The following is a 22,216-nucleotide window of genomic DNA, read 5'->3' as shown; positions in this document are numbered from 1 at the left end:
AGTCACTTGGTAATACAGAACTTGAGTATTTCTGAAATATTTTAGAATTCCATCTGACAGTAAACTTGGGCTTTGGAAGTGCAGGCTGATAGACCATGGTTCATATTCTGTGATGGGGCAGCAATTGCTAAATAATTCAGAGTGTGTTAATATCAATGTTTTGGGTCCAGTGACCCTTCCTCGGAGCAGTTCTGAGGAAGGGTCACTGGACCTGAAATGTTAACTTTGATTTCTTTTCACAGATGCTGCCAGAACTGCAGAGCTTTTCCAGCAACTTCTGTTTTTGTTTCTGATTTACAGCATCAGCACTTCTTTCAGTTTGTATTTGTGTTAAATACACTAACCAAAAAATGAAGATAATCATTTGAGTTTGTAATGTGACTTATTTATGTTTTGCTAGAAACATCTCACATTCACACACAGGGACCTGGTCTCTGCAAACAAAACACAAGGTCTAGCCTTGGTCCGTGAAAGAGCTTGGGGAGCCTATGGTACCTTCCTCCATAGCTTTCTCCATGTCAATCTCAGCCAATCTGAACGCCATCCTTAACAGCACTGTTTTCTTTTCTAATATAAGTTTGACATTTGGCATTCTTGCCTTTGTGCTGATTAGTGCAATAAACAAGGTTTTAACAACATATTTGTCTTTTTATCAATTTAAAGTTCTCTCATTTAAGTGACGATAGATGCCATAAAGTCATAGAGATGTACAGCATGGAAACAGACCCTTCGGTCCAATCCGTCCATGCCGACCAGATATCCCAACCCAATCTAGTCCCACCTGCCAGCACCCGGCCCATATCCCTCCAAACCCTTCCTATTCATATACCCATCCAAATGCCTTTTTAACGTTGCAATTGTACCAGCCTCCACCACATCCTCTGGCAGCTCATTCCATACACGTACCACCCTCTGCATGAAAAAGTTGCCCCGTAGGTCTCTTTTATATCTTTCCCCTCTCACCCTAAACCTACGCCCTCTAGTTCTGGACTCCCTGACCCCAGGGAAAAGACTTTGTCCATTTATCCTATCCATACCCCTCATAATTTTGTAAACCTCTATAAGGTCACCCCTCAGCCTCCGATGCTCCAGGGAAAACAGCCCCAGCCTGTTCAGCCTCTCCCTGTAGCTCAGATCTTCCAACCCTGGCAACATGCTTGTAAATCTTTTCTGAACCCTTTCAAGTTTCACAACATCTTTCCAATAGGAAGGAGACCAGAATTGCACGCAATATTCCAACAGTGGCCTAACCAATGTCCTGTCCAGCCGCAACATGACCTCCCAACTCCTGTACTCAATACTCTGACCAATGCCGTGCTCCTTGATATTTTAAATTGAATTACATAAAACATGTTTTCTGTTTGCCTTTGATATATCATTGCTCAGATATTTATACACACCTCACTTGCTTTACTTCTTTCCTGACCGTTTTTGAGAGAGTGAATGTTTTCTTGGGAATCCTTTTAATAGCCACTGTTTGGCCATCACTACAAGAAAAAGGAAAAGGGATTAACAAGAGTAAATTAAAACCATGATGCACTGTATCATTCCTGGCTTTTTCAAAAATAATTTTGGTCAAACATACATTGAAGTCAAACAAAGAACAGTGGATGCTGGAGATCTGAAACAAACACAAAAATTGCTGACTCTGATGGAGAATTACTGGACTCGAAATGTCTGATTTCTTTCCACAGATAATGCCAGACTTGCTGAGCTTCACTAGCAATTTCTGTTTTTGTTTCAAATATATATTGATTGTCTTTCAGTTTTTCTCTTATGGTCTGCCTTACTTTCCTGCAGGAAGCTATCAGACCTATTCTCAATGCTGCTCCCAGTGCACTCCTCAACACTGGTGGCTGTAAATATGTGGTAGAAAATATTCAGGAAATCTAATGGTATACTGGCTTTTATATCTAGAAGATGGAATGTTTAGGACAGCACAGTGGCTCAGTGGTTAGCACTGCTGCCCACAGCACCAGGGACCCAGTTTGATTCCAGCCTGGGGTGACTGTGTGGAATTTGCACATTCTCCCCGTGTCTGTGTGGGTTTCCTTTGGGTGCTCTAGTTTCCTCCCACAGTCCAATGAAGTGCAGGTTAGGTGGATTACAGAAAATGTGGGATTACAGGGATAAAGTGGGGATTGTGGTGAGATGCTCTTTGGAGGATTGGTGCAGACCTGGTGGGCCGAATGTCCTCTATCTGCATGTGAGTTATGGCTTACAAAGATGCAGAAGTCATGCTGCAGTTATACAAAATCCTGGTTAGACCCCACTTGGAGCATTGTGAGCAGATCTGGGCACCACACCTTAGGAAGGATAGATTGGTCTTGGAAGGTATACAACGTAAGTTTACAAGAATGATACTGGGACTTCAGGGGTTAGGTTATGAGGAGGGGTTATACCTGTTAGGCCTGTTTTCTCAAGAACTTAGAAGGTTAAAGGGTGATCTGATTGAAATCTTCAAGATATTAACAGGAAAGGTCAGGGTAGATAAAGAGAAACTTTTTCCACTGGTTGGGGATTCTAGAACTAGGGACATAGTTTAAGAAGGAGAAAATGAGGTCTGCAGATGCTGGAGATCAGAGCTGGAAATGTGTTGCTGGAAAAGCGCAGCAGGTCAGGCAGCATCCAGGGAACAGGAGAATCGACGTTTCGGGCATAAGCCTGAAGAAGGACTTATGCCCGAAACGTCGATTCTCCTGTTCCCTGGATGCTGCCTGACCTGCTGCGCTTTTCCAGCAACACATTTCCAACATAGTCTAAGAACTAGGGCCAGACCTTTGAGGAGAGATGTTAGGAAGCACTTCGACACACAAAGTGTGGTAGGTGTTCAGAACGTCTTCCACAAATAGCAGTGGATGCAGGATCCATGGTGTAGTACTGATACCATTGGCCTACCAATCCAGAACAGAGCTAATGTTGTGTAGACCTGGGTTCCAATCCCATGATAGAAAATGGTGAAAATCATATTTTGATTGCACCCTCTTCCTCCCACCTTTCTCTTTTTGGCATGGACTTGCTCTCAATAGAGTCTATCTATTCTCCACTATTCTCATTCATCATTAACACCTATTTTGTGCCTTAATCACTCCTTTCCCACCATGAATACTCCCTTTATCTTTTGCTCTGGACACCCTCAACTTGTTCCACTAGCTTCTCCTTCCCTTTGTCAACAACATTTTAAAAAAATCACCTGATTTTCCAACCCCTTTCATTTCTGAGGAATAGGCTTTGGATTGAAATGTTACCATATCCCACCCACCTCAGCGCCAGATCAATGGAGTTTCTCCAGCCCTTCGCAATGCAATACTATTGTGCTTCTATCGATCTGAGATGCCTTGGGTAGATTCACTGCTCCCAATCCTTCCTATTGATATTAGTCTACATTTCTGATGCCAAGTTAAAAATCACACAACACCAGGTTATAGTCCAACAGGTTTAATTGGAAGCACACTAGCTTTTGGAGCGACGCTCCTTCATCAGGTGATTGTGGATGAAGGAGCGTCGCTCCAAAAGCTAGTGTGCTTCCAATTAAACCTGTTGGACTATAACCTGGTGTTGTGTGATTTTTAACTTTGTACACCCCAGTCCAACACCGGTATCTCCGAATCATTTCTGATGCCAAGCAGGGAAGGAAGCCCACACACAATCTTTGGCAGAAGATGGGCTCAGTCTTAAAAGACAGAATAGGGTTATTATACTTAGGTGCTAGTTATATTAAGTCTAAGTTATATGAATGTTCATGGTAATAACTCAAGTTAGATTTAAGGAAAATTCACAATACCACTACGACTATTCAACATTCTTATACAGAGTCAGAAATCACACAGCTCTAGGTTTATTTGAAATCACAAGCTGCTCCTTCATCAGGTGAAGAGGAGGGAAGCATACCAAGTACAGATAGAGGTCATTCACACTAAATACACTTCCCTCCACTAATAAAGGAGCAGTGCTCCGAAAGCTTGTGATTTCAAATAAACCTGTTGGACTATAACCTGGCGTCGTGTGACGTCTGACTTTGTGCACCCCAGTCTAAAACCGGCACCTCCACATCATTCTTATACAGAACAGCTGATAAACAATTCATTGGCTTCCCCTTGCAAACAGTCTTTTATATACTGATGGGTGGAGCTTGTCTCTTGATGTTAGTTAACCGTCTCAGGTACTCGCTGCTTTATATAATAGGAAAGTGAAATGGAAAGGATGAGTAAGTCCCTCTCACAACTTTGCTATGCCTGTTCTTTACCTGGAGCTGATGTAGATTAGATTAGATTCCCTACAGTGTGAAAACAGGCCTTTCGGCTCAACAAGTCCACACTGACCTTCTGAAAAGTAACCACGCAGACACATTTCCCTCTGACTAATACACCCAACACAATGGTCAATTTAGCATGGCCAATTTACCTGGCCTGCACATCTTTTGACTATGGGAGGAAACCAGAGCACTAGGAGTAAACCCACGCAGACACGGGGAGAATGTGCAAACTCCATACAGACAGTCGCTCAAGGCTGGAATGAAACCTGGGTCCTTGGTGCTGTGAGGCAGCAGAGCTAACCACTGAACTATCGTGCCACCCCAAGCCCTCTCAGGTACTAGCTGCTTATATGCAGTCACTTTCCTACTTGGGTGAAGGCACCAGTAATATCGGGGCATCCAAGGCAGGGGGAAACCTGGCATGTTTCTAACCTATTGTCATTGGGAACTCCAAGGAGCAACTTTATATGAGTCAATGACTTTCTGATTCTGTAATAACCAATTGGAACCAGTATTGATCATAGACAACAGCAGAATTGTGAGCAGCAAACATTTATTGCAGGTAGTTATATCAACATGTGATATTTAGGTTGAGGCCCCATGTCACATTTACTTTGACACAGTTTTATTACCAATGTTTGGGCGCTGGCTTTAACTAAACCAGAAAACAAATTAAATAAGAGCCGTAAAACAGAGCAACAAGAATCAAGGCTGAGGAGTGATCTTATAGAGGTTTATAACATCATAGAGTCATAGAGCCAGAGATGTACAGCATTGAAACAGACCCTTTGATCCAACCCGTCCATGCCAACCAGATATCCCAACCCAATCTAGTCCCACCTGCCAGCACCCAGCACATATCCCTCTCAACCCTTCCTATTCATATACCCATCCAGATGCCTTTTAAATGTTGGAATTGTACCAGCCTCCACCACTTCCTCTGGCAGCTCATTCCATACACGTACCACTCTCTGAGGAGTATTGATAGGGTAAATAGCCAAGATATTTTCTCTTGGGTAGTGGAGTTCAAAACTAGAGAGTACATCTTTAATGCGAGAGGAGAGAGATTTAAAAGGGACCTTTTTACACAAAGGGTGGCTCATGTGTAGAATGAACTGCCAGAGAATGTGGTAAATGCAGGTACAAATAGAACATTTAAAAGGCATTTGGATAGGTACATGAGTGGGAAAGGTTGAGAGGGATTTGGGGCAAATGCAGGCAAGTGGGACTATTTTAGTTTGGGCAAGTTGGTTGGCGTGGACCAAAGGGTCTGTTACCGTGCTGTATGACTCTATGAATAGCCCGTTCAACCCATCAAATTGCTCCAACAGTCAACAAGATCAAGCCTGATTCCACTTTCCCAGAGTATCCACATATCCCGAAACTACAAGGATCGATACAAGTATGTGACTGGACTGTAAACTTACTAAATCCCCTTCTGGATAAATTGTTGTTTATGTGATGGGCTAGCAACGCATGTGTTCGTGGTAACATCTGTCATGAGACTTGTGACCGAGTTGCCACTGGCTTGTTGGACAGTGATGATGCTGCCAGCAGCTGCCGTGATACCTCTCCCTACAAAGACAAAACAGTAACTGGAAATGAGACTCAAAGAGAGCCAACAGAACATTTCTGTGAACACTCTGAGCATATACACATACCTAGTTTAATTTCATTCAGATTGATGATCCAGCTCTCATCCCAGAGCATCTTCTGCTTTTGGTATTGGAGCCACTAGAAAGAAATACACATGAGAAATAAACCAGATTGGACAACAAAGATTATTGATGCTGTGTTAAAAATCACACTAAACCAGGTTATAGTCCCACAGGTTTATTTGGAAGCTCTAGCTTTTGGTGCGCTGCTCCTTGAAGGAGCAGTGCTCTGAAAGCTAGTGCTTCCAAATAAACCTGTTGGACTATAACCTGGTGTTGTGTGATTTTTAACTTTGTACACCCCAGTCTAACACCGGCACCTCCAAACCAATTGATGCTGTGAGTTATCATCTCAGCATATCAGGTGTATTACATATACAACACAATACAGCACAGGAACAGGCCCTTTGGCCCACCAAGCCTGCCCACTAATCCTTACTTAGACCCACTTCTTAATGCCCGTCCACAGTTTCTATCCTTCCGTTCACCTCCTGTTTAATATACTTTCTTTAGGTCCAAATCTCTCCATGACCCTCTCAATATCCATAAAATCTCTAGTTACACGAACCTACCTGCACCCTCCATTCCAAGCTCCTCCTGGATTCTGTTCTCAGCCAGGACTATTTGCACATCCATAGTGAATATTCAGCATGGTCACAAAACCTGATTCATTCCTGGGTGAGTGGCTACTGCTTTGCGTTTGTACAATGCAGTAGGAACACCCAGCCTCTGAAAGAGAAAACATCTCCTGTCTCTCTATCTCTCTCCCTGCCTTGAATGGAGACATAAAGGAAAATCCTGAGCAACAGTTACTCCCTCTCTCTGCAAATTCCCATCCTGAAAGGAAAGATTCAGAAATCCGACCTCAGAGGTAGGGTGACAGTGTGAATCCTCAACTGGTGAAGGAAAGGTCGATAATTGGTGCATCCACAACTTTCTATCTTAGTAATGAACGGGTGCACTATTGTGCCTCATGAACCTGTTTCATTATTCAATGTGATCATGGCTGACCCAACATTCCTTACATTCACTTTCCTGCCTTTTCTCCATAATCCTTGATTCTCCGATTGACCAAGAATCTATCTCAGCCTTAAATATACACAAGGACTCTGCCCCCCACAGCTCTCTATGGCAAGATGTTCCAGAGACACTCAACTCTCTGGGAGAAGGAATTCCTCCTTATCTCAGTCTTAAATTAGTGCCCCTTTAGTCTGAGTCTGTTCCCTCTGGTCCTAGACTCTCCCGTGAGGGGAAACATCCTCTCAGCATTGACCCTGTCAAGCCCCTTAAGAATCTGATATGTTTCAATGAGATCACCTCTCACTCTGCTAGACTCCAGTGAGTAGGGTCCCAACCTGTTTAGCTTTTGCTCATAAGATAATCCCTCCATCCCAGGGATCATCCTAGTGAACCTTCTCTGATCTGCCTCCAAGGAAATTATATCTTTCCTAAATAAGGAGAGCAAAACTGCTCACAGTGCTCCTGATTTGGTCTCACTAGTACCTTGTACAGTTGCAGTAAGACATCCCTACTCTTATACTCTAACCCCCTTGAAATAATGGCCAACATTCCATTAGCCTTCCCGATTACCTGCTGTCCCTGTGTGCTGGAATTCTGTGCACAAGTTCCCCCAAGTCCCTTTGAGTTGCAGCTTTCTGCAGTTTTTCTCCATTTAAATAAAATTCTGACCTTTATTTCTTTGTTTTAAAATGAACAATCACAATGCAATTAAAGAGATAAACTGAAGTAGAGGAGGAGGAATATCGTTACCTACCACCAGGGTGAGTATAAAGCCGCTACCGAACACGGCAATAGGAAGTCCTATGGAAATTTTGATGCCAATCGCCATTGGGCAGACTCCACAGTCAGCAGGACAGGTGTCACATCGCTCACCCCCATCGCAAACACCATCGTCACAAACTAATACACACAGGTTTAAAGCCAAGCTCATTGCATTGAAGACAATTTGGAAAAATTCAGTTTCTGTGCAATTATTTTATTAGATAGCAGTGTCGTAACAATGAGAAGGAACAATGAGAAGAAATAAAGTATTCATTTTATAGACATACCACACACAAAATTTCTAAGTTGTTAATAGGTCTCCTGTGGCACTGCTCAGAGTAATCATGGGTGCAGGAAGGAACTATGTTGTTTATTGAAAGTGAAAGCTGTGAACAGAGTCATAGAGGTCCACTGCACAGAATAAAGCCCTTCGGCCCATTGAGTCTATGTTGGTCAATAACAGCCAGTTAACTATTCTAATCCCATTTTCCAGCTCTTTACCCACACCCCTACATGCTTTCTACGACTTTTTTTAGTAAAAGTCTGATCTTTTCTTTTGTGGGCTTGTGGAGAAGGTGTGGTTCTCATTCCAAAAAGTGCTTTCTTATTGAGAGAAAACTGGGGCTGGGAGTCGGTTAGCTCAGTTCACTGAAAGCAGACTGTTGCCAACAGTGTGGGGTTAAATCTGAGCTTACGACAAAGGTCTCACCTCCTCAACTTCACCCCTCGCCTGAGACATAGTGACCTTCAGGTTAAAGTACCACCATCCATCTCTCTCTCTCTCTGAGACAGGGGCTATGGGAATGTTATTTTTACCAATATTTCCATGATCTATATCTCTTGGAAACATGAGAAAATACAGCCCATATACAGTTTAATGTTATAAATAGAACCAACTAAAGCAATACCTTGTCCACTTATTACAGTTGTCTTTGCTTCCAAGGCAGCATGCATATGTCCAACTTTAACATGGGCAATGAGGGAAGTCACTCCTACATGGATCAAGACCACCTAAGAATAAAGCAAGAATGACAGGTACATAAATCAAGCATAGAGAATTCTGAAGGGGTTTGGCAAGCAAGATGTAATGGTTATTTGATGTGAGTGATTGTTTCTTCTGCCTGGGGAATCCAGAACAATCCAGGAGAAGAGGTTGAACCTTAAGGAATACAGCAAGGAGAAATTTCTTCGCCCCACAAGTTGCGAATCTGACTCCAGAGTGTTTTGAATGACATCCCCGTGGTCTTTTTGCTAACCTATTAATTCAGAAATCAGTTAATGTTCTGAGGACCTGGGTACGGATCCCATCATGGCAGATAACGGTTTTCAAACTCAATAAAAATCCAGAATTAAGAGTCTAATTATGATCATGACAATACAATCAATTTTTGGAAAACCCATCTGGTTCACTGGTGTCCTTTGGGGAAGGGAGTCTGCCATTCTTATCCAGCCTGGCCGGCATGTAACTCCAGACCCACCACAATGTAGTTGACTCTTAATTGCATTCAGGTGGCCCAGCATTTGGATTAGATTACATTACAGTGTGGAAACAGGCCCTTCAGCCCAACAAGTTCACACTGGCCCTCCGAAGCGCAACCCACCCATCCCCCTACATTTACCCCTTCACCTAACACTAAGGGCAATTTAGCATGGCCAATTCACCTAACCTGCACATCTTTAGACTGTGGGAGGAAACTAAAGCACATGGAGGGAACCCACGCAGACATGGGGAGAACGTGCAAGCTCCACACAGACAGTCACCTGAGGTGGGGATTGAACCCGGGTCTCTGGCGCTGTGACGCAGCAGTGCTAACTACTGTGCCACCGTGCTGCCCACGAGGATTGGTTTTCTGGTGCAAAATTTCGTATCTCACTGAATTATATACTTTTCTAACATTACTACTGATTCTAAGAATGTGCCTCTCCTAAAACAACCAAAGCCGAATATGTTGGAATAAAATAAGCTCTGGATAATATCCAGACTGGGTTGATTAGTGGTCAGTAATATTTGTTCCACACATATTCCAGCAATGACCATTTCTAACAAGAAACAATCCAACCACCACTCTTGAGATTCAATGGTATTACCATCACTGAATCACCAACTAGCAACTTCCCAGAGGTTATCATTGACTAGAAATGCCACTGGATTCACCATATAAATAAAATGCCTACAAGAACAGGTCAGAGGCTAGCAATACTACGGCAAGTAACTCACCTCCTGACTCTCCAAAGCTTGTCCATCTTTTACAAGGTATAACACAGTAGAGTAATGGAATACTCCCCACTTGCTTATATGAGTGCAGCTCCAACAACACTCACAAAGCTCAACACCATCAGGTAAAGCAGCCCACTTAATTGGCACCACATCGACAAGCATTCACTTCCTCCATCCCCAATGATCAGTTGCGGCAGTGCACACTATCTATGAGATGCCCTGCAGAAATTCACCAAAGATCCTCAGACAGCACCTTCCAAACCCATGACCACTTCCATCTGGAAGGACAAGGGCAAAAGATACATGGAGAGCCACCAACAGCTAACTCCCCTCCAAGACACTCACCATCCTGACTTGGAAATATACTGTGGTCCCTTCAGTGTCACTGGTCAAAATCCTGGCATTCCCTCCTTAATGGTGGTATGGGTCAACCCACAGCACATGGACTGCAGTGGATCAAGAAGGCAGCTCACCCCCACCTTTGAGGGGGCAATTAAGAATGGGCACTAAATACTGAGCAGCCAGTGATGCCCATGTGCCACAAAAGAACAAAGAAAATCTTATTTAACCTTGAGGCATGAATCATTTGAGCTAGCTCTGTTTGGCCAGACATTCATTTGCTTCTCAAAGGGATTGCTCTAATCTGAACTCAGTCATGGCAGGAGGGAAGGCAGTGGAGATGGCTTAAGAACATCCTCAATGTCTCCTTGCAAGGATTGACCATTCCTGTGGACTTGGCTTGTGACTGTCCGAAATGGAGAACATTGACTTGGGAAGGTGCCGAATACATCAAGGAATCTTCATCAGGAACATACAGAGGTGAAATTGAAGGGAGCACACAAGCTAACCTCCAACCTATCCACCTGATCCTTGCCACATTGATGGAATATTACACAGATCATACGTTGGACTTACCATCCATCAAACCAGAGTGGAAACCCATCAATTTCAATCCTGAAGGTTTGTTCTATAATCCCAACTCATGTTATTCATAGATAAGTCAGATCTGGCTTGATAGAATATAATTTGTTCTTATAATATTTAATGTGTTTTTTTAATAGAAACATAAATGTACACAGGGCTGCAGATTTGGCTTTAACAATGAAACAGAAATTTATTACACAAAAGACAGAAAGAAAAATAAAATCAAGTAAATCAAACGATCTACGTATAAATTAGCTTAAAACATTTCAAACACCCAGAAAGCAAAATACCATCTACTCAAACATTACTATCTACAAGAGGGGCGGCACGGTGGCTCAGTGGTTAGCACTACTGCCTCACAGCGCCACGGACCCAGGTTCAATTCCTGCCTCAGGCAACTGTCTGTGTGGAGTTTGCACATTCTCCCTGTGTCTGCGTGGGTTTCTTCCGGGTGCTCTGGTTTCCTCCCACAGTCCAAACATATGTAGGTTGGGTGAATTGGCTATGCTAAATTGCCCATAGAGTTAGGTGGATTAGTCAGGGGTAAATGTAGGGGAATGGATCTGGGTGGGTTGCTCTTTGGAGGGTCAGTGTGGACTTGTTGGGCTGAAGGGCGTGTCTCCACACTGTAGGTAATCTAAATTACAATTAATCAAAATCCAGAGGACGTTAACTTCCCTGTCCAATCATTAACTCTTTCTTTATGGTTCCAGTTTTGAAATGTGAAGCCCTTTTATTTTTGACTTGCACAGCAAATGTCTTTCACTGAGGTAACTTATTCCTTCAGCTGTCTGAAGAAACCCCTTTTTGTCTAGCAGAAATGATCCTTACATATAATTCAGTCAGTTCTCCTTCCATCTATCCACTCCACCCTCCCCTCTGATCTATCACCTCCATCCCCACCCCCATTCACCTATTGTACTCTGTGCTACTTTCTCCCCACCCCCACCCCCCTCTCATTTATCTCTCCACTCTGCAGGCACCCTGCCTCCATTCCTGATGAAGGGCTTTTGCCCGAAACGTTGATTTTCCTGCTCCTCAGATGCTGCCTGACCTGCTGTGCTTTTCCAGCACCACTCTAATCTAGACTCTCCTTTGAACTGAGGTCAGATGATTTTTAACAGAAAATAATTAATTTACCTATCTTAGATTCAGCTGTGCAGATGGTTTGTGACTTCTTTCTTTTCCTGTCACAAAACCATCTGCACAGAACCTGTGGGCGGCATGGTGGCACAGTGGTTAGCACTGCTGCCTCATAGCGCCAGAGACCCGGGTTCAATTCCTGCCTCAGGCGACTGACTGTGTGGAGTTTGCACGTTCTCCCCGTGTCTGCGTGAGTTTCCTCTGGGTGCTCCGGTTTCCTCCCACAGTCCAAAGATGTGCAGGTCAGGTGAATTGGCCATGCTAAATTGCCCGTAGAGTTAGGTAAAGGGGTAAATGTATGGGTGGGTTGCACTTCGGCGGGTTGGTGTGGACTTGTTGGGCCGAAGGGCCTGTTTCCACACTGTAATGTAATCTAATCTAAAAAACCCCACATTATAAACAAACTTCCATTAACCATTCAGGAAGCCTTCAAGTATTCTACTTGTTGACAGAGTAAATCTGTAAAATCTGACTTAGTTAATTACTAAATCTCTTCACAAAAATATAGAATAACATATATGCTTACCTTAAATTTTAAACTCCAAAAATTGATATTAATACATAAATATATATAAATCACACACCTTTCATCTTATAACCCTAAAGAAGGGGAAATATCTGGTGCATATTGCATTAAACTAAACTTTTTCTAATTGTACAATGATCAATTTGCAAGAAGCCAGTCCTGAAGCAGAATTGTAGCTTTCCCTTTATTTCTTGATTCACTGATAGTGGATAGGGACCATCAGGTAAGTCTTGTGTTTAGATATGAATAGTCCAACTTCTCATAAACCTGTACCTTACTTGTCCAGTTTTGTTGAGACATCTTGCCTGCTTGAGAAATGGTGTGAGTAACTATTTTGCCATCGTCTGGTATCCACGGACCACAGATTCCACCTTTTTTCTGAAATAAACAAGATATGAAACTCTGATTGTGAAATCTGTGGGATGATAGAATGGTTAGAGCATGGAAGGACGTCATTCAGCCCATTGTGTTTGGGTTGGCTTTCATAGAACAAAGAACATAGAGCAGTACAGCACAGCAATAGGCCTTTCAGCCCATCATATCGGTGCCGACCACAAAGACATTCTAAACTAATCCTATCTACCTGCACGTGGTCTGTATCCCTCTATTTCCAACCTGTTCATGTGTCTGTCTAACCACCTCTTAGACGTTGTTACCTGCTTCTACCACGACCCCTGGCAGTACCTTCCAAGGACCTACCACCCTGTGTGTGAAACATTTTCCTCCTCTCACCACTGCCCCCAGTATTTGATATTTCCAAAGAGAATCTGATTATCCACGTCTGTCATAATATGATATATTTTGATCAGGTCATCCCACAGCCTCCGACTGCTCTAACAAAAATCAGACCCATTCTGTTGGCATCACTGCACTGCGAATCAGCTGTCCAGCCAACTAATCCAAATGAATTTTGGCAATTAGTGCTGGTTACATATTCACCGTGAGGCTAGATTATAAATCCAGATTTTTATTGAAATTTGCTATTGTGGGATTTGATCCCAAGTGCTCAAGGACATTAGTGCCTGCTGTTCTAGGTTACCAGCCCACTGACATTACCAGTGACATTACTACTCGACCCCATTCCTGAATGAGCAACTCCCCTTGTGCCACTTTCCGTCTTCTCCCCGTGAGTCTGCACATCCTTCCTTTCCAAATAAAAGTCCAGTTTCTTCTGAGGAAGTCACTTCATTCATCTCAATTCCCTGCTCTTCCTCCCAGTGGCCATGCAAATGTTTTCTCAGTCAGTGTTTGGATATTTCTGATCAACCTGTTCAGGAATTTTATTAACACCTGTGCAGCAGCTGGCTCACCTGACTCAGAGGGAGGGACACCACCACTGTATGACAGCCGACTCTTTTCACCGTCACCACTCTCTCTCCCCAGACCTGAACCATTGTGAAGAAGCATTCCTTTATATTGTCGGCAGGTTAGACCATAAGACCATAAGACATAGGAGTGGAAGTAAGGCCATTCAGCCCATCAAGTCCACTACGCCATTTAATCATGGCTGATGGGCATTTCAACTCCACTTACCCGCATTCTCCCCGTAGCCCTTAATTCCTTGTGACATCAAGAATTTATCAATCTCTGCCTTGAAGTAATTTAGCATCCCGGCCTTAACTGCACTCTGCAGCAATGAATTCCACAGGCCCACCACACTCTGGCTGAAGAAATGTCTCCGCATTTCTGTTCTGAATTGACCCCCTCTAATTTTAAGGCTGTGACCATGGGTCCTAGTCTCCCCGCCTAACGGAAACAATTTCTTATAATGATAAGGTTCCTCGTCAAGTAAATAAGCGGTGCCAGTTAATGCCCAGCAATTAGGTTTTTAAAAGTTTTATTAACTAATTGAAAGAGATTTTGAGGGGTATTGGCAGAGTGATGCAGAAAAGATATTTCTGTCTTTGGAAGAAACTAGGAGTCATTTTTTTTCAAAATCAGGGGTCCCCATTTTAAACATGAGATGATGAGAATTTTCTTTCTCTCAGAGGGTTTTGAATGGTTTAAACCCTCTTTCTGAGAAAATGCTGGAAACAGAGTGTTTCAATATATTTAAGGTAGAGCCATTGAGTCATACAACAGACCCTTCGGCCCAACCAGTCTATGCCAACCATAATCCAAAACTAAACTAGTCCCACCTGCCTGCTCCTGGCCCATATCCCTCTAAACATTTCTTATTCGTGAACTTATCCAATGTCTTTTAAACGTTGTAACTGTACCCGCGTCCATCCTTTCTCTGGAAGCTCATTCCACACACAAACGACTCTCTGTGTAAAAAAATTGACATTCGTGTCTTTTTTAAACTTTCTCCTCTCACCCTAAAAAATTACCCCCTAGTCTTGAAATCCCCCACCCTAGGGAAAAGACACTTGCTATTCACTTTATCTACATTCCTCATGATGTTATAAATCTCTGTAGGGTCACGCCTCAACCACCAGTGAGAAAAGTCCTAATCTATCAAGCCTCTGCTTAAAACCCAGCCCCTCTATTCCTGGCAACATCCTTGTAAATCTTTTTGAACTCTCCCCAACTTAATAATATTCTTCCTGTAACAGGGCAACCAGAATTGGTCACAGTATTCCAGAAGAGGCCTGAACAATGTCCTGTACAACCTCAACATGATGTCCCAATTCCTATACTCAAAGGTCTGAGCAATAAAGTCGTGATGGATAGATTCTTGGTAAGTAAGGAGTGGGGTAGGTGGCAACATGCAGTAATCAGATCAAAATAGTCCTAATGGCAAAGCAGGATTGAGGGGTTGAGTGGCCCCATGCTCCTAAATCACTTATTCATTCATCGCACGTGTAATTCTACCATCAGTGTTACAAACAGCACTGAAAGCAATAATTTCCATTACATTTCCATTGACTACATCAAAACAGCAACAACAGTCTGCACAATAATCTTAGTAAGATGCCTCACAGGAGAGATTATCAAAAATGTGCCACTGAGCCATGTGAGGTTGCGTTAGAGCAGGTGAACTAAAGTTTCGTCAATCGGTAAGTTTTAAGTTGCATTTCAGAAAAGGTCAGACAGAGAGGAACCTTCAGGTCTACAGCAGAAAACACAGTCACCAATGGTGGAGTGACAAAACACGAATAGAAAGTGCTGGAGAAACTCAATAGGTTGGCAGTGTCTGAGGAGAAAGAAAGTTTATATTTCGAGTCCAGTTTAACTCTTCTTCAGAATGGTTCTGAAGAGAAGTCACATTGCACTTCAAATGTACACTGTTTCTCTCTCCTCAGACCTGCTGAGTTTCTCCAGCAAGTGTTTGTTTTAGATTCCACAATCTGCAGCGTTTTGCTTTTCTTTTATTTGATGTGATGAAAATTAGACATGCACAAGTCGTCTGAGAGGATAAAGATTCTGGAGGGTCTGGAGGAGGATACAGTGATAGAGAGGGGATGAAGCCATGGACAGATTTGTAAATGAGCTGCACAGTGAATAACCATGAAATACAGTAAGCACGCACCATGAATGCCAGAGGACAGGAGTGGATGTTGGCATGGTAAACACAGCAGTTGCTTTCAGTTGCATCTTTCCAGTTGATTGGACATTCCCTTTCCTCACAAAATCTTTTGGCTTCGCTTGCATTGCTGTGTATTAACAAAGCAAATATGTGTGAAACAAAACAACATTGGAATCTTTTCAAAGTAGAACAAAGTACATTTTGTACTTAATAGAGAATTAGTATTTTATATACACTTAACAGCATCTAATGGTGGGCATTGTAGTACTTGATTAATCAAGCTGGTGTAAATTGATTAAAGTTCACAATAGACCTTTTCTGATAGAATCCAGAAATCGTACAGATCAGAAAAGGCCATGCTGCCCACCATGACTATGCTGTTTTTTTAGAAAGTGATCCACATTCTCCCAGCCATTAAACATTGCAAATATTTTCTCTTTGATATGTATCCAATGCTCTTTTCAAAATTTATCAGTGAACCTACTAAACCTTTTTATAATTCAGAATCAATCCAACTCAAAATATGTTTTCCCCCCTCATGTCATTGCCTGCTTTTTTGCTGATTCTCATCAACCCATGCCCTTTGGTTACCAATCCTCCCGCACCCAGAAACGGTTTCTCCTTATCTGCCAACGGCATGATTTTGAACTCTTTGCATAAAAAACTTGATGGTTTATAGTCAAGCCTCAAGTGCTCAAAGATCAAGGCACAAAGGTACCGCAGTAGAATTCCTGATGAAGGGCTTTTGCCTGAAATGTCGGTTTTCCTGCTCCTCGGATGCTGCCTGACCTACTGTGCTTTTCCAGCATCACTCTAATCTAGACTCTGATCTCCAGCATCTGCAGTCCTCACTTTCGCCAACAGCAGCAGAAAGTTGAGTATCGAGTTTTATATTTTCATTGTTTATTCACAGGATGTGGGCAATGCTGACTAAGTCAGAATTTATTATCCATCGTAATTTCCTTTGAACAAGTGATGGGTGAGCTGCTCTGTTAAAAGGTAATGGGGAGAAAAACATCTTCAGAGGAACTGAATGGGCGAATTCTCAACCAAAGAATGAAAGCCTAAGAAGTCATGTATCCACAAATTCATGTCATAGGATCCTTACAGTGTGGGAATTAGCCAATTGGCCCTTTGTGTCCACATTAACCCTCTGAAGAACATCCCATCCAGATCTGCCCCATCCCAGCATTTTGCCACTGCAGATGCTGGAAAGCAGAGTTGAGATCAGAGTCATAGAGTCTTATTGTCATAGAAATGAACAACATGGAAACAGACCCTTCAGTCCAACCCGTCCATGCCGACCAGATATCCCAACCCAATCTAGTCCCACCTGTCAACACCCAGCCCATATCCCTCCAAACCCTTCCTATTCATATACCCATCCAAATGCCTCTTAAATGTTGCAATTGTACCAGCCTCCACCACTTCCTCTGACAGCTCATTCCATACACGTATCACCCTCTGCGTGAAAACGTTGCCCCTTGGGTCTCTTTTATATCTTTCCCCTCTCACCCTAAACCTATGCCCTCTAGTTCTGGACTCCCCCACCACAGGGTAAAGACTTTGCCTATTTACCCTATCCATGTCCCTCGTAATTTTGTAAACCTCTATAAGGTCATCCCTCAGCCTCCAACACTCCAGGGAAAACAGCCCCAGCCTGTTAAGCCTCTCCCTATATCTCAAATCCTCCAAACTTGGCGACATCCTTGTAAATCTTTTCTGAACCCTTTCAAGTTTCACAACATCTTTCCAATAGGAAGGAGACCAGAATTGCGTGCAATATTCCAACAGTGGCCTGATCAATGTCCTGTAGAGCTACAACATAACCTCCCAACTCCTGTACTCAATACTCTGACCAATAAAGGAAAGCATACCAAACGCCTTCTTCACTATCCTATCTACCTGCAACTCCACTTTCAAGGAGCTATGAACCTGCACTGCAAGGTCTCTTTGTTCAGCAACACTCCCTAGGACCTTACCATTAGGAAACTTCAATTTTCCTGCTCCTCAGATGCTGCCTGACCTGCTGTGCTATTCCAGCACCACTCTGATCTAAACTATGGGCAATTTAGCATGGCCAATCCACCTAACCTGCACACCTTTAGACTATGGGAGGAATCCACACCCAGAGGAAACCCACACAGACACAGGGAAAATGTGCAAACTCCACACAGACAGTTGCCTGAGGCAGGGATTGAACTTGGGTCCCTGGTGCTGTGAGGCAGCAGTGTTAATCACTGTTCTATCCATGATGATTTTATCAGCAAAGAATCCGAAGGAATAATAAGGAATCGAAAGGAGACAAAAGAAAATAACTCATCAGAGTCCCGTGAATCCCCACCGCCTTTTGGCTGACCACTTCAACTCCGCCAAGTACATGCAAATCCTAGGCCTTCTCCACCACGAAACTCTAGCCACCAGACACCTGGAGGAAGAACACTTCATCTTCCACCTTGGGACCCTCTCCAATCACACAACATCAATGTCGATTTCACCAGTTTCCTCATCTCCCCTCCCCGCATTTCATCCCAGATCCAAACTTCCAACTCGGCACTACCCCCTTGACCTGTCCTACCTGTCCTTCTTCCTTCCCACCTATCTGCTGCACCCTCCCCTCTAAACTATCACCATCAGCCCCCACCTTCATCTACCTATTGCATTCCCAGTTACCTTCCCTCCAGCCCCAGCCCCCTCCCATTTAACTTTCAGCCCCTTTGCTGAGTGAAATAGTGGAAATGACGAGTTCTCACTCACTCACACATTTTAACAGATTATGAGGCAAGACGAGCTTTTCTAAATGTTTATTTTAATTAACAGAGGGGTTCGACCTCCACATTGTAACAATTGGCAAGTGGACTCTGATTAGTAAAGGCAATGTGATGTAGAATGAGTCAGGATTGAGTGTCCCCCAAGCTTTTTGTTTTACTTGAAGTGGGTGCAATTTATACACTTACTTATGTTATTTGCAAAGCACAGGGGCCCATTGTGTGAATATACGTAACCCTTAGAACACATGAGTGAGCCAAGCCACAAGAGTGAATGATAATCTTAAATTGGTTGTTAGTATAACTCTTGGGACAATTAGGATTGATTAGCAAATATTGTTCTCAGTAATTGTTAAGGGTTGTTCTCAGGGTTGATAAGAAGGCGTATGGTGTTTTGGCTTTCTTTACAAGGGGGATTGAGTTTAAGAGCCACGAGATTTTGCTACAGTTCTATAAAACTCTGGTTAGACCACACTTGGAATATAATGACCAGTTCTGGTCACCTCACTATAGGAAGAATGTAGATGCTTTAGAGAGGGTGCACAGGAGATTTACCAGGATGCTGCCTGGATTGGAGGGCATGTCTTATGAAGAAAGGTTGAGTGAGCTAGTGCGTTTCACACTGGAGAGAAGAAAGAGAGGTAACTTGATCGAGGTGTACAAGGTAATGAGAGGCATAGATAGAGTAGATAGCCAGAGACTTTTTCCCAGGGCAGAAATGGCTGTCACAAGGGATCATAATGTTAGGATGGTTGGAGGTAAGTATAGGGGAGATGTCAGGTAGATATTTTACACAGAGAGTGCTGGCTGCATGGAATACACTGCTAGCGGTGGTAGTAGAGTCAGAGACATTAGGGATGTTTAAGCAACTGCTGGACAAAAACATGGATGCAGTAAATTGATGGGTGTGTAGGTTAGCTTGATCTTAGATTCAGATAAATGCTTGGCACAATATTGTGGGCTGAAGGGCCTGTACTGTTCTATATTCTATGCTCTAACACCAGTTTAATAACTTCCAAAATGACTTAATATTTGACCACACTTTAAATCGTATTAATTCCATTACAAATAGTCATCTCATGGAGACTGCTTTTTGATTAGATTAGATTACTTACTTTATTAGATTAGATTACTTACAGTGTGGAAACAGGCCCTTCGGCCCAACAAGTCCACACCGACCCGCCGAAGCGCAACCCACCCATACCCCTACATTTACCCCTTATTACCTAACACTAAGGGCAATTTAGCATGGCCAATTCACCTAATCTGCACATCTTTGGACTGTGGGAGGAAACCGGAGCACCCGGAGGAAACCCACGCAGACACGGGGAGAACGTGCAAACTCCACACAGTCAGTCGCCTGAGTCGGGAATTGAACCCGGGTCTCTGGCGCTGTGAGGCAGCAGTGCTAACCACTGTGCCACCGTGCCGCCCACGAGTGAGTTCAAGACATATTTTCAGAAGAGAGTGAAAATTGTAATAAGGTTGATGTTCCATTATTTCCCCAATGGAAAATGATGATGCAGTGAGTAACATTGATGGTGGTTTCAAAAGAAAAGGGAAATTCTGTTCCTTCTCATTAATTCCCACCTGTATTTCAGAATTCCATTTGTGACAGCCATCTGATAGAAGTCATTGGAGGCAGAGACGGTGTAGGTGACATTGAATTCCTCCCCACTCTGCACTTTCTCAGGAGGCCTGATGACCCAGCTCATCTCCAATCCTTAAAACAGAGAGGAAGAAAATCACAATTAACAGAGCCCTGTAATTACATAAATACACAGATGAAAAACCAACTAACCCTTGCTCTTCAGTCTCTATAGTCAAAAGGTTGAGTAGATATTCCAATGTTTTCTTGTCCTTTTTCCCTTGGAGACCATGTCTTCATTGGGTGGAAATGTGGTGCTTTCAAAACCAAACCTGGAATTATGCACTGTATCTCTCTTCAGTCCCATTGCTTCACTGACAGGTGTCGGTTCACTGGATGGCTGCTTTGTGATACAGAGTAATGCCAACAGCGTGGATTCAATTCCCACACTGCCTGAGTTTACTGTGAAAGACCCACTTTCTCACCCTCTCCCCTCACCTGACCCTTCGGTTAGACAACTGATCACCTCTCTCACATGACACCACTCTCTTTTTACTTCACTGACTGCAGCACAAATTTGCATGTATTGTCCAGTTACTAATTTGGCCAATCAGCTATTTGTGATTGCGATGATCAGGAAATGCCTTTTTTAAAAGTATGTTTACATGTTCTTCCGTTCACCTCTTTGAACAAGAAACTGACCAGGTATCCCTAATCTTTCAAATTCAAATCATGGAGTCATAGAGTCAGAGAGATGTACAACACAAACAAATCCTTCACACTAACTTGTCCATGCCAACCAGCTATCCTAAATTAATCTAGTCCCATTTACCAGCACTTGGCCCATACCCCTCTAAACCCTTCCTAATCATATACCCATCCAGATGCCTTTTAAATGTTGCAATTGTACCAGCCTCCACCGCTTCCTCTGGCAGCTCATTCCATACACACACCACTCTGCATGAAAAAGTTGCCTTTTAGGTCCCTTTTAAATTTTTCCCCCTCACCCTTAACCTATGCCATCTAGTTTTGGACTCCCCTACCCCAGGGATAAGACCTTATTTTACCCATTCTTTACTCTGAGAGAGTAGTAGGGGCGTGGAACACCCTGCCTGCATCAGTAGTAGACTCACCAACTTCAAGGGCACTTAAATGGTCATTGGATAACCATGGATGATAATGGAATAGCGCAGCAGGTCAGGCAGCATCCAAGGAACAGGAGAATCGACGTTTCGGGCATAAGCCCTTCTTCAGGATGTTCGTTGGATTCTGCCTGACCTGCTGCACTTTTCCAGCAACACATTTTCAGCTCTGATTTCCAGCATGTGCAGTCCTCACTTTCTCCTCCATGAAAATGGAATAGTGTAGGTTAGATGGGCTTCACATTGGTTTCACAGGTCGATGTACTGTACTGCACTTTAATGTTCTATATTCAATGTTCTCTGCTCCTCATGATTTTATACGCCTCTATAAGGTCACCCCTCAGCCTCCATCGCTCCAGGGAAAACAGCCCTAGCCTATTCAGCCTCTCCCTACAGCTCAAACCTTTCAAACCTGGCAACATCCTTGTAAATCTTTTCTGAACCCTTTCAAGTTTCAAAACATTTTTCTTACAGCAGGGAGACCAGAATTGCACATAATATTCCAAATGTGGCCTAACGAATGTATTGTACAGCCACAACGTGACCTTCTAACTCGTACATTCAATGTGTTGACCAATAAGGACAAGCATACTTTGTGAATGGAAATCATGTCTCATGAACTCAATTAAGCTTTTTGAAAAAGTAACAAAGAGGATTGATGAGGCCAGAGCAATAGATGTGATCTATATGGACTTCAGTAAGGCGTTCGACAAGGTTCCCCATGGGGGACCAGTTAGCAAGATTAG

General features: G+C 43.2%; 1 protein-coding gene across 1 annotated transcript in view; it reads right to left on the bottom strand.

The window, feature by feature from the left end:
* LOC122554107 (atrial natriuretic peptide receptor 2-like) overlaps window positions 1-22,216 on the bottom strand; it is a 99,019-nt gene that overhangs the window by 65,382 nt on the left and 11,421 nt on the right. Inside the window, exons 3-10 of the mRNA XM_043698591.2 lie at window positions 20,331-20,463; window positions 15,976-16,099; window positions 12,777-12,881; window positions 8,601-8,703; window positions 7,685-7,830; window positions 5,917-5,989; window positions 5,683-5,830; window positions 1,401-1,487 (exon numbers count right to left, since the gene is read on the bottom strand). Of these exons, the coding sequence (XP_043554526.1) occupies window positions 1,401-1,487; window positions 5,683-5,830; window positions 5,917-5,989; window positions 7,685-7,830; window positions 8,601-8,703; window positions 12,777-12,881; window positions 15,976-16,099; window positions 20,331-20,463 (919 nt within the window). The remainder of the gene's footprint in view (window positions 1-1,400; window positions 1,488-5,682; window positions 5,831-5,916; window positions 5,990-7,684; window positions 7,831-8,600; window positions 8,704-12,776; window positions 12,882-15,975; window positions 16,100-20,330; window positions 20,464-22,216) is intronic.

Source organism: Chiloscyllium plagiosum, unplaced genomic scaffold (assembly GCF_037043375.1).
Source record: "Chiloscyllium plagiosum isolate Xiang-an unplaced genomic scaffold, Cpla_swu_hap1 HiC_scaffold_9, whole genome shotgun sequence".
NCBI lineage: Eukaryota > Metazoa > Chordata > Chondrichthyes > Orectolobiformes > Hemiscylliidae > Chiloscyllium > Chiloscyllium plagiosum.
Note: the sequence above shows the minus strand (reverse complement) of the source record. Positions and strands in the feature narration are given on the sequence as shown.